Source organism: Parasteatoda tepidariorum, chromosome X1, assembly GCF_043381705.1.
Source record: "Parasteatoda tepidariorum isolate YZ-2023 chromosome X1, CAS_Ptep_4.0, whole genome shotgun sequence".
Classification (NCBI taxonomy): Eukaryota; Metazoa; Arthropoda; class Arachnida; order Araneae; family Theridiidae; genus Parasteatoda; species Parasteatoda tepidariorum.
Genome location: NC_092214.1, coordinates 66,027,280 through 66,040,932, shown reverse-complemented (window position 1 = coordinate 66,040,932; position 13,653 = coordinate 66,027,280). Strand labels below are relative to the sequence as shown.

Here is a 13,653-nt window from a genome sequence, read left to right as displayed (position 1 = left end):
ACACGATTTGCTATAAATGTTTTCCATCTATTGGAAGGGGAATTCAGCCACGCGAGAACGATTGTCGAATCACACCAGCAGAACGTTTCATTAAAAGAAAGATTTGTACCCGAAATTAACACTGACATTAATTTTGCTAACAGATGAGCTCCACATAGTTCTAATCTAGGTAACGTTAACTTTTTTAATGGAGCTACCTTTGATTTTGACGTAATTAAATTTATCTGAATATCTCCATTGCTATTTATGGATCGCACATAGATAACAGCTGCGTACGCTTTTTTTGACGCATCTGAGAATCCATGTAACTCATATTTTACTGCGTTATTGATTAAAACATATCTAGGAATTTCTATTTCTTCTAACTTGTGCAAATTGTTTTTGAATTTTTCCCAAATGTTTTCTAGATGCGGTGGTAACTGATCATCCCATTCTAACCTTTCTTTCCATAACGTTTGGATTAAAATTTACTGGTGAAATCCAACCCAACGGATCGAATAACTGGGATAACATGGATAAAACTGAACGTTTAGAATTATATGCATGCTTAGAATTAATTGATAATTTAAAGAAAAATACATCTTTTTTAGGGTCCCACAATATACCCAACGTTTTAATTGTTTTTTCTGACTGAACCTGATATTGACTTAAATCTAACAAATCATCGCTCAAATTTTGTAATACTTGTGGTTCATTTGAAGCCCATTTTCTGAGTTTAAACCCACCTGTTTTTAATAACGCATTGATTTCTGATTGTAACTGAATTGTACTTTCAATTGTTTCTGCGCCTGAAATAAGATCATCTACATAAAAATCCTTCATAACTGCTTGTGCAGCCAAAGGGAATGCATGTCCTTCATCATTTACTAATTGTTGAAGGCATTTGGTAGCTAAATAAGGTGCTGCCGCTGTTCCATATGTCACCGTAAGCAGACGATAAGTGCTTATTGGTTCATTAGGAGAATTTCTCCAAACAATTCTCTGAAAATTAGAATCATTGGGAGCAACTCTTACCTGCCTATACATTTTAGAAATGTCTGCTTTAAGGGCGATTTTTCTTTCCCTAAACCTTAATGCGAGATTAAAAAGATTATCCTGAATAGTTGGTCCAATTAACAAATTATCGTTTAATGAAATATTGTTTGTGGTTTTTGCAGAAGCATCAAATACTACGCGAAATTTTAGATCTGATTCATTTTTTATGCAATGATGAGGAATGTAATACGTAGATTCCATGGCAGTATTTAACTCATGGTCGGGAAATATTTTCCATGTGACCTAATGTCAAATAATCACTCATAAACTTTGAATAACTCTGCATTAAGATTGTTTGACGAGAGAGTTTGCGTTCGATTTGCTTAAAGCGATTAATTGCGATTTCTCTTGACTCACCGAGAGGTTTTGCGTCTTGCTTAAATGGCAAGTGTACAATATATCGACCAGAGTCATCTCGGGAATGAGTTTCCTGAAAATGTTTATCACACTGAATTTCGTCTTTAGTCCACTTACAAGAATTAGGAACTTCTTCAACTTGCCAGAATTTTTGCAAGGAAGAATCAATATCACTAATACTATGATGCACGTGAACATCTTGTATCGATTTAGATGCCGTCTCTTCCCCAAAAATAACCCAACCAAATATCGTTTCATGTGCTGCGATTGAGCCATGAGGTGCTTTGATACAGTTACCAACAAATATGTCTGAACAATAATCTGCACCTAAAAGTATGTACGTCCCGACACATTATAATTTGGATCTGCCAATTTTAGTGAATCAAAACAATTTAACGCTTTTGTATCTACTGAACACTGAGGTAAATCACAAGTAACCTTTTTCAAAATATGTAATTCAGACAGTACAGATTTTTTGTTACAACATGAAATTAAATTTACAGTTACACAACCATTTGTCATAGCAGTTTGTTTTCTAGATACGCCCGAAATGCGTAATTTAACAATTTTTCTGTTTAATTTTAAATTTTGAACACATTCTTCACTAATGAATGACGATTGTGACGCGCTGTCTAGTAAAGCACGGCATTTTTGAAAATTTCCACTAGAATCAATAACATGAACTATAGCTGTGGGTAATAAAATTTGCCTATTTCTAGAATTAGAACAGTGTGTTGATACTATGGGCTCAACTACCGTATCCGATGTAACGTTAACATTTGTATTTTGATTTTTATCGATATGCTATAATGTGTTGTGTTTTAGACCACATTTTTTACACCCACCACTACTAATACATGCTGATGTAACATGATTCCCCCTTAAACAGTTTTTACAAATCTTATTTTTTACAAGAAAATCTTTCTTCTGATTATAAGAAAGTTTCATGAAATCCTCACATTTATAAATTTGATGTTGTCCTTTACAAAATAAACACATTTGAGGAACCATTAAATGCGATGATACATTTTCATTTTTACTAAACGATTTATATTTATTTTGAATAGGCATTACTCGTTTGTTTACATTAATCGAAGCTAAAGCAGAAGCACGCAGTTCCAAAAAGGCTTTAAATTCTGAAAACGATCTGAGTGAACGATCTTTATGTGACAGATGCCACTCCTTCAAAGATTCGGAATCCAATTTCTTACGCAAAAAATAAATAAGTATGGTATCCCATTTGTCTATGGGCTGACTCATCACTTCCAACACATCTAAGCATTGATTTGTTACATCTATTAATTTACGCAACCCTTGCGCGCTTTCCCCTTGCACATTCGGCTGAGAAAAAAGCTTATCTAAAGTAGAATAAATTATTTCTACATTATTTTCATAGCGATCGTTAATTAATTTCCACGCTTTAGCATAGTTTGCATCTGATATTTGAATATTTTGAATTATTGTTAATGCTTCACTCTTTAAAGACAATTTTAAGTACTGCAGTTTTTGAACATTATTTAGTGATGAATTATTATGAACGGTAGATAAAAAAATATCTCGAAATGAAATCCAGTTACAAAAATTACCAGAAAAAGTAGGTAAATCAAGGCGCGGCAATTTGATGTTAGTATTTGACTCTTTATTATTATTTTCGCTTTCCATTAATTTCGATTCTGTTTTGAACATATGCGCAATATTTATTTTTAATGTTTCGATTTTGTCCGCCATTATGTTGAATTCCGTTTCATTTTCTTGAATACATTTTTCATCACATGTACACATTATATTTTCATGAATATTCATGAGTTCTAACCACAGCTCGTCAGCTTGCGCCGCATAAATTTGCACAGTGACATTATCATATGTTGTGGATGATAGTTTTTCAATATTATTTGTAAGTCGAGTGCACTTACCTTTTAATGTTGAACGTTTTCTCATAAGCGCATCCATGTTTGCGCTATGAAAAGTTTCGGTTTACGTTGCGATGGGGTTCGATTATTAGACTGAATAATGTTTTTCTCGAAATTTCAGTGTCCCGGATGTGGAGGCACCATGTTGTCAATTCGATGGATGTTGATTAAACGATTCGATAAACAATAACAAACAACTTTATTTTTAGTTATGATAATGAGAAGATGTTCTCTCGTTGATGGTTACATACATTCTCCTTCTCTGGTTCATTGAGCGCATGCGCATTCCTCAAAAGTTACAGATGGCGCTGCTCCAACGTATATGTAAATATATTTACAATATATGCAATTTATGTAAGCTATCTAAATTTCAAAACTTTAATTATAACTACCACTAATAACGACTCAAACAATTTAAATGACTAAATCAAACGATATTTAAAATCAATTGTCAGTTTTAATTGTTCCTTTTAAGTGTTTTTAGTAATATTTTTGAGGCTTCAAAGGCTTTTGAGGCTTTAGGAATTAAAAATATGATTACAGTTTGCTTTCAAAAACGATAAAAAATTGTGTTTTTATAGATATTAGAACAAATTTTAAAATGAACTTAAATAACTAAACTGTTATAAATTTCTTTTTAACACAACTAAGTATAAGAACTTATAAAACAATAATGTTACGTTGGAATAAGTTAAAATAACATAAAAATAAATACTCATACTTGACTTAGTTTTATGGTAAAGTTCCTTATACATGTAAACAGGATTGCATGTAAACATACATTTTTATTACTCAATCATAATCCCTCATAATCGTTTCTTATTGTGATTACAAGTAGTCACAATATAAATTTATCCGTGTATTTATGTTCGTATTTTCGTATGTAATTCTATGTTAAAAAGTTTTCATTTAATCAAACAATAGTAAACTAAACAATTCATTTACATATACAATTTATACATTGTCTTAAAAGTATTCAATGACCTACAATTCCTATTACAATGTAAGCATGCCCACTTGAAATTATGATTACATCTAATTGTGTAGTAATCACATATATCACAATTACTGGAATTTAAAATTACCTGTAATTGTTAGATTATGAAAACTTGTAGTTATGATTTCTTGTAATCCTACTTTATGATTACAAGTAGTTACGATGACTTGCAATCCCAGGACATGATTTTTTTGTAGTTCTGATTATCTGTAATCACTTTTATTATGATTATAAATAATCATAACCGCTTGTAATGAGAAATAATAATAATTTGTTATTGTGATGTGATTACGTGTAATTATGATCATTACAAAGAGTTGACTTCTAAGCAAACATTATCTATAATTAGTTACATTTGTAATCGAATACTGTAATCGACGTGCAACTTGCTATGAAAATGACATAATGCTTGCATTTTTCGCTGGTTATTCAAGATTTTAATAAGAAAAATTAGACATGACTAAAGAATTTATTCATCAATCATTATACAAAAATTAGCATGATGAATAATGACTAAATTAATTTGTGTATGAAAAATTGTTCAGAATAAACTTATTCTGACTAAATTTAGTCATGAATAAAATTTCCGTGAATGATGCCCATCACTGATTTATTTTATTTATTTAATTATCGCAATCGCAACTTTTTTCCCTATTGTGTAAATACAAATATTCCATGAACTCCTTACTTTAGAAAATGTTAACTTTACTTTTTCAAATTGTTCAAAATATAAATAATTAATCCCTCTGTGGATTTTTTCTTTGAAAAATAGAGATAAAATTACAAAAGTAATAGATACTTATTTCAGTAATTCTAAGTATTGAGTTTTAGTAATTCTATATAATATTTTCCCCCGAAAATAGAATTAATGATGTTAAAACTATTGTTTTTCAATGGAAAAATAAAAGAGCAGAAAAAATAAATGTTTTACTCTGAAACTTTTAATTTGAGATTTTTAGAAAATAAAGTATTCTATTACAAAAACGAGCTTTTTTTATCGAAACTATATTTGAATGTTTCTAGAAAAGCAAGAAATTTATTTTATTTAACTTATAATGGGCCGTAATCGGAGCAGCAGAGACCTAAAATAATCATTTTATTTTAGCCTGCAAACAATATATATATAAAAATGACTGACATTTTTAACACTGCTGCTCAGACTTAAATGTACAAAAAAAAAAGCACTTTTGTCTTAAATTCCGTGACGAGTTGAAATATATATGCCTTTTTTTTTCTTGTTTTTACACAGACAAATAAATTCTGAGTAGACAGATCTTTACGAAATGAATGCTATAATGCATTCAAAATTCTAAGTTACGCATTTAAATTAAATACTACTATTATATCTTATAAAAAAAATATTTGCAAAATTAGCTTATGCGCTATTTGCTTAGAACATTTCAATTTTGTGCAGTTTAGTATTACATAAAGTTATTTCAGTATTACATAAAGTTATATCAATCCAAAATATCATAGAATTCAAATTTTATTTTGCAATCAGTATGCGCGACCACTTATCAAATCAATTTCGGAAAATTTAACTTCTGAAATATGAAAAATTCATCCATTGCTGTTTCTTACAATATGCTGCAAAAGTTATATTTACTGGAATAGTTGAGTGAGTAGTTAAAAATACAAAGCCAACCTGATGCGTAATTGTCAGGGAGCTGACCTCACACCAGAAAGGTCCCGAGTTCGAATCCCGGACAAGGCGTGGATATTCTTTCATTCTCTACTATCTGTCCTTACTGTGGGAGCAACGTTGGCCCACCTAATAGGGTTACCCTGAAAGAGTGACCAACAAATCTGCCCTACTGATACCTGAATGACGAGTGTCAATCTCGTGGGCATATGAAAGAAGAAAAAAAACACGATGGATATAGAATTTATTTCTAATTGTCCGAAATTAACTTAAATATAAAGAAATAAACAGTCCAAGAAAGAAAGGGGAAAAAATTAATTTTTTCAGAGAATAAAAACTAACTTTCCTTTCTGAATCATTCGACTTTTTCACTCTCCTAGTGGTCTTTCGAACTTGTGATTTCTGTCTCGCCGTTCTCCTTGCTCGAACCTCGTTCCTTCAAACTTGTAGTCTGTCAACATTCGCATGTTTTTTTAGAACTTATTTTAAGGCATTTTGATCTTGTAAAATTTGCATCAAGCAACCAATTAAAAGAAAAATATAATTTCAATTATACATGTGTATGCTGGGGTAAGTAATGATGAAATTCCCAGTTTGATTGCATTTCACTTCAAGTTTTTAGCAAATTAATAATTTGTGTTTCTTTTGTCTTCAGAACTTTTTATTTTATTTCTACCATACATGTGAACTTTCTCTCAATATGCTCTGAAATTATTCTTGTTCATATGTTTTTACTACACAATTTGCATGAAAACATCGAAAATATATTTGATTACAATAAAATCAGTACATTTTAAATTATACCAAGTTTTTCAACTATGCAAATTTTGTGATACAGATTTTACTGTGTCATTGTTATGCGTTGATAACTGAAAACTTGTTTACAGCAAATTGAAAGCTGAAATCTTCTTAACAGCCTTGAATTTAAATTCAATAATTTCTCAAGTATGTATTTCGTTTAACTTAGAAACCGATTCGTATAACCGAAAATTATTTTTCATATGCATTGTGTTTTCGGAAACTAGGATTTAATAACGACGTAACTCTTGTTGCCAGATTTTGAAAATAAAACATTTGTATGTAAATAACTTTCGTCCTATAGCTTTTTTTATCACAACGAAGATTTTTAATGATATTTCTTTGCGTCTTTAGAAAAGAAGGCCGCTTTAGCTTATTTTTATTCACATATCTTTACATAGATTTTTTTTTCTTAGATAAGTAACAATCTTCAATATTTGATAAGAATTTTTATTATCAGTGATCAATGATATTAGTTGTTCGATTATAAAAAATGAAGCTTTTTCTTTAAAAATGTTTTTAAAATAATGAAAATACAGAACTAATTATTAAGTGAACATAATAGTGGATCTGAAGAACTTATACAACTAAATGTTAACGATAAGTGCTTTAATGAGAATAGCTGTTGTTTGATCATTTTACGTCGCACTAGAGCTGCACAATGGGCTATTGGCGACGGTCTGGGAAACATCCCTGAAGATGATCCGAAGACATGCCATCACAATTTTGATCCTCTGCAGAGGGGATGGCCAATACCTCCTAGAAAAGAGTAGGCCTCTGCACGGGTTACCATAAATATCCTTTAGTGGTCCAAACGTAATGACATATTTCGTATTTTCAACCACTGCGCAGCTTAGTACCCCGAACGTAATGACATCTTTCTTATTTTTTATCAACTGCGCAGTTAACTTCGTCACATCGGACTACTAATTTGATCCGTGCTGAGGCCTTCCTTATTCTAGGAGGTGTTGGGATGGCACCCCCTAATGAGAATAGCATTAGTGCTGTTTAGTATTGATGCAACGAAAAATGATTTAAAATTTTGTTTTGTTTATATTTTATTTGTTTTTGTATTTTCTTTTCGTTATTATTGTTTTGATTTTAATTTCTTTTAATATTCTGAGATTTTTTTTTATAGTTTGTTTTGTTTTTGTCTCTTATTTTCTTTCGATATGACTCACAAAAATTTAAATTTTATAAATTGTTACATTCAAAATAAGTATGTTTTATAAGTATTTAACTAAAAAATGTTGTTCACTTCGATTTTTTATCTTCCAAAGTCGACTGCGAAACAATTATCTTTGATAGAACACAAAAAAATTAAATCCGAAAATCTCCCTATTAGAATAAATAAGCAAATTATGATGCAAAATACAATATTTTGTATATTAACGTTAACTTTAAATGAGAATTGTAATGATTTTTAATTTTTTTTTTTAAATATGTATAAATAATCTTGAAAATATTAAATCCTATCTTCTTTTTGTTAATTCAATAAAATTACTCTTTTCTTCTTTTGGATTGGTTAATGACTGTGGATGCAAAACAAAATGTTATTTTTATTTTGCAATTTGATTGAATATTATTCGGCAAATTATTTCGGATGTTTCACGTATAACGAGGTAAATTTAGTGATTTTAGAGGTTATTAATGTTGAAAATTTGGCCCCTATTATTTCATATTATTTTATTTGTTTATTTTTTGCGTATTTCGCCATATCTTTGAAGCTAATTGATTTTGCACCAATTTATGAAACCCATTTACCAGTACTATTAATGTTTTTCTTATAATTAAATAACGTATGATCCTAATAAACAGCTTAATAAGGATAAACGTCTGAAGTTTGGTCTCTGTTATTTCATATTATTTTATTTGTTAATTTTACCATATCTTTATAACTAATTGATCTAGCACCAATTTATGAAACCCTTTTAGCCAAACAAAATTAAATAATGTTTTTTTTAATAATAAGTTGCTAATTATATTTTCAAGTTATTAGCTGTTATATTTAACACCAGATTGCCCAAGGAAGTAATTTTGGCTGCTTTTTAATTTCAATTAGAAGAGCAAGGATGTATCTAATGACGCAATTTCTTAGAATTTTGTGACTTTATAATTATTTTTATTGTTGATATTTACTAATAACTTGTTATATAACTGAAAATAATATCAAAAATATTAAAAATTAATTTTAAACAAATTTTTTTATACATTATTCTTTCACAATGCAATGATTTTGACTGCTTTTGGGCAATATAGGTATTTCAGTCTTTCTAGTGTTAACATTATGATTGAAAATGTTATGAGCTGTAAGTTAAAATTTTATCCACCCGTTTAAATTATTTAATTTTTTGACGAAAAGTAGTTCTTGAGAGATAAAGAAAATTTAAGCATAGGATTTTTTATACCTCCAAAACTATCCAAAATTCACTGAATTTTATATATTTTTAGATGTAAAATTGTTTAGTTTAAGGTAATATAATCTTTTTAATTCTTTTATTAAAAATAATTTTTATCATTTTGAAATTAATAAATAAAAAATGATAAATCGTTATATTTTTTCCCCTCCATAATTACATAAGAAATAAATAAATATCCCTAACTTCCGACTAGTCTCCTGACAGAATTATTAGGTTCACAAGTTCTAGATAAGAAATGTGGAAAAGTTCCAGATAAGTCTGTATGTCTAGATAAGAAATGTATTATAAAACTTAACTTTCTGTTGGGTAAATTGAGTAAATACACGTTTTGAATTTTATTCTAACATTTGCTTACTGGCTGAAATAATTGAAGCGGTCATGTTAAAAGGGGGTATGTAACATTTTTTGAAAATAAGTTTGTTGTTGATTTTGGAATCTGTACAGGTAATTGCTATGTTCAGAGTTGGAACGGGACATGTATCACGGCTACCTCTCGAGTAACTTCACCCAGTAGTTTTTGTTCATTTTTGAAAAAGGATATGTGCACCACATGCCCCGTTTCTACAATGACTTGGTATAACTATAGCAACAGTGTGTCATGGAGAATCGAGAATCGATTTCAATAATTGTACAATAATCGATTACAATAATTATTGTTAATAATTATTACTAGAATAAGGCTTATCAATATTATGTTTTCGTAATTGTGACAAAATGAGATCTATTAACTTTGATATTATTATTTGACGCTTCATATTTTAACACCACGCGACGCGTATTTTCTACATAGCAATGCCACTGAAATAATGAGATTGACGAAACATGTAAAGGACACGTGACTTTTCATACAGCAATCGTGATTTTTCCTACAGCCATGATGTCTCTGGAAAATTGATTCCTAGGCAGTACATCAACAGCTTGGTATCCCACATTCTCTTTGGCGGCAACTAAAAAGGATGTTCCCCAGCTGCCAACTCTAAAGTTTATCCAGCTAGACTTGTACCCATTAACAGAGATGACCTGAGAACCCTTTTGAACTATGTTGTTGGTTAAGATGTCTATTCAATATTGCAGAGATGACCAAAAACTGAAGCAGAAGCTAACTCAGTTACACAAAATCTCAATGAAGACAGTGATGGAGGGAATGAGACTGAATGAACAATTTCTGTACATTCTTGACGGATAACATGTACTTATGATTTGTAATCAACTTTTACAATGTATCAAAACATTTGTTTGGGGAATAAAATTATTGCCTTTAACATGAAATGATAATTCTTACTTCATTACTTTTTCCTTTTTTTTTCTTTTTTTTTTGTCAATGTTAAATGGGGGTGTGTGCTTAGCTTCAAAAATGCACAGTTCCAACAGCTATACGCATTCCTTGATATCAAATACCGGGTAATTTTCTAGACTGCCCAAAAAAGAGAATCCAACAATTTGGAAGCAATTAAAACAATCTTTCCACAATTGACACAGTTTTTTTTCTTCTTTTTTTTTCCCCTCGTAAGTGCAGAGCATACCCTCTTTTAACATTGACCGCTTTAATTCAGAGCTCTATAACTTAAACTTTTAACTTCTATGAATGCATGTTATTACTCGGCTGCTGAGATGTTGTCTGTAATATAAGATGTTCTAAAAATTGACCAACAAATTCAAAGGGAGGATAAAAGATAGTCTCTGAAAACTTACAGTAGCGTAGAGTTACCTTTGGAATCGCTAACCATAAAGAGAGGGTGAAAATAGCAAAAAATGTATGCGAGATATCAAACTAGTGGACTCGGAAGATGAAAATAAGTTGAGGTTTGTCATGCCTAAATTAAGCGCTATGCTAGACGCATTTAAGTGCTGAGAATCTTCGCGCAGAAGCCATAGCATGCTTTCAAGTTCAGCTGATCTCAATTTGTGTGACTTAATGCTACGGAATCACATTAAATCACTAGTTCATGCGACATCTGTGAATACACTGGAAGGACTTATAGCACGGATTGTCGTCATTTCAAAAAACATCAAAAGCACGCCTGCCATCTTCGAGCCAATTCGGGAATCGTTTTTACGTCCTTTTAGACTGTGCAATGACGTCAACGACACCACATTGAAAAACTAGTGTAATAATTTATAAATTAAATATCTTTGTAACTAGCAAGTTTATTGTATATTTCGTAGTTATTTTTCATCTTGACATCGAAACCTGCGTGCATTTTTTGCTATTTTCACCCCCTCAGCGTGGTTTCTATTGCGGTCTTATGTTCTATAGTCAGTCTTGATGTCACTGAGAATTTGTTGGTTGAATTTTGAAGCACCCTGCAAGTAATGGTTTAGTCAAATGATGTCATTTTAATACAATGATACAACTTTTATACAATACAATTCATGCAATGTCTTATAATATATGTGTACTAGTTCTCAAAGATGCCTATTTTCCGATGAAAAAAAGTAAATAAATAAATAAATAAATTCTGTTATTCAAAAGAGAATAAAGCCTGTATCTGTTTCTGCAGATTATAGCATTTAGAAATTTTGCACTAAAATAAATAAGACAATTTCTGAAAGCTTAATTGCATTTTTTTAAAAAATAATTCGTAATTATAAATCATAAAATAAAATTTTTCTGCGAAATTATTAGGAGTGAAAACGTTGTTCTCATACGAATGCATTTCAGGTGCATATTTACTCTGGTGATCGACTGTATATGTTTCCTATTTCTTATTGAAATAAATAGTCTTTCTTTTATTATTATAAAATAAATAAGAAAATTTTTTCTTATCTTGTAAAGAAATTGTTTCCTACTTTGAAAATGAAAAACTACATGTACTATAACAAATTAAAATTTTATATGCTACATTTCACTAAATTTCAAAGCTGGCCTAAATTTTTCAAATATCTTAAAAGTTATTAAAATAAGTAGTATTTAACTTTAAACTATGTTTTTTTTTCTTTTTCGCATGCATAAATAAAATAAAGGAGTTTAAAATTCAATCAAATAATACTAAACAATTAAAGAAAAGTTCGTCCTCGTTTCTAATAAATTAGTGTGGATTTTAAAGTGCTACTTAAATGCTAAAACTAAATTGGAAGGAAACGGTTTGGTACTCCTATCAAGAGTTGGGGACATTCGACAGAGAGTAAATCAACATTTCTTTAATGGGGCGATAGGTTCGCCCTTGAAGTGCGAGAAAGAAAACTTCTTAACAGCTGAGAATATCGATCTGTTTATATATCGATCCACCCGAAAGTAACTGCTCACTAAAGTATCGTGGGAGAAAGGTTCTCTTACTCACGTTGCTGGATTTCTGACTTTTGTGGTAAAACGTGTTCCAAACATTTCTGTTACTTTTGTGACTCGTGTAAATGATTTTTTTTTATTATTGAAAATTGAATGAACTCTTATATTTATGCTTTTTTCCTGCAATCAATAACTATAAAGCAAGTGTCTATTTTTATAATATATTTCAAATAAATTCTACTTTGATTTGCTTTATCAGGGAGGATGGAACGCCTGCTAATTTGACTAAATTAAGCATTAGGTTTCCCTCCTGGGGGTATCAGGAGACGTTGCAAAAAAATTTCGTTTATGAAGGGTATATTGAATAACTACACTGTAAAACATTTTTTTGTATGTTGACACCAAAAATGGTGGTAATTACTTTACACCAAAGTGGTGTTCCACTTCACCATGTTCTATTAAACTACATGGTGTGTTATGTAGCTGTTGTCATTTTTTTATGCATTGAGTAGATCTAATATTTATAATTTTTAAGATACTCATAAAAGTCAGTAAATGTATTTTCAAGATGCAATATATAAAGTAAGGATCATTAATGTAGAATGATATATGCACTAATTCATAAAATTAAAAATTGTTTCTTAATCAAACTAGCGTGTAGCATAGAGAAAATATAAAGACGAACTCGAACAAGGCTTAACAGATCAGAAGCTAATAGAAATTATCTATGATAAAATAGTACATAGAGATTTAAAGAATAAAATATAATTATCCTTATTACACAACTGAGAAAATTTATACCTATTTTAACAGGTCACAACAAATTATTCAATTAAATAACTACTATTCACTAACAACAATTAACTCTCGATTGCAAACGTAACTTCTGGTGTTAAAAAAGACTTGCTTATAATCGGGATTTTTGGAAGGGAAATTAATTCTGGTTTTGTTTGAATGGGGGATAATTTGGTGTTAGCTTATTCAATTACAGGTGTTGAAATGTTAAATTACACCTTTTAAATCTTGTATGAACGCTCAATTTGGTGTTAACCCGAAGTAAAGTGTTCCTTAACACAATTTTTTGGGTTATTCAACACCATATTCGGAGAGATATTACACCACAGATTTTAAAGTGTAGTGTGTATACATAAACGCATAAACTTTTTTATTTGGAAAGATCCAATCGCTTAAATATCATCAGTATAACAATTAAGATAAATATCATAAGGTCTCCATGCATATGAAAAATGTTAGTAGACAGCAGAAAT

At 30.1% G+C, this 13,653-nt stretch overlaps 1 protein-coding gene across 3 annotated transcripts in view; it reads left to right on the top strand.

The window, feature by feature from the left end:
* The window catches only part of LOC107437115 (hepatocyte nuclear factor 6), a 93,685-nt gene that overhangs the window by 42,182 nt on the left and 37,850 nt on the right, over window positions 1–13,653 (top strand). Inside the window, exon 4 of one of the 3 annotated variants that reach the window (XM_071187812.1) lies at window positions 10,032–10,428. The exons of 1 other annotated variant lie outside the window; for it this stretch is intronic. In XM_071187812.1, coding sequence (XP_071043913.1) covers window positions 10,032–10,054 — 23 coding nt within the window. In that variant the 3' untranslated portion in view covers window positions 10,055–10,428. Of the gene's footprint in view, window positions 1–9,949; window positions 10,429–13,653 lie in introns of those variants that run through there. One more of the 3 variants, XM_071187813.1, reaches the window with a different exon arrangement.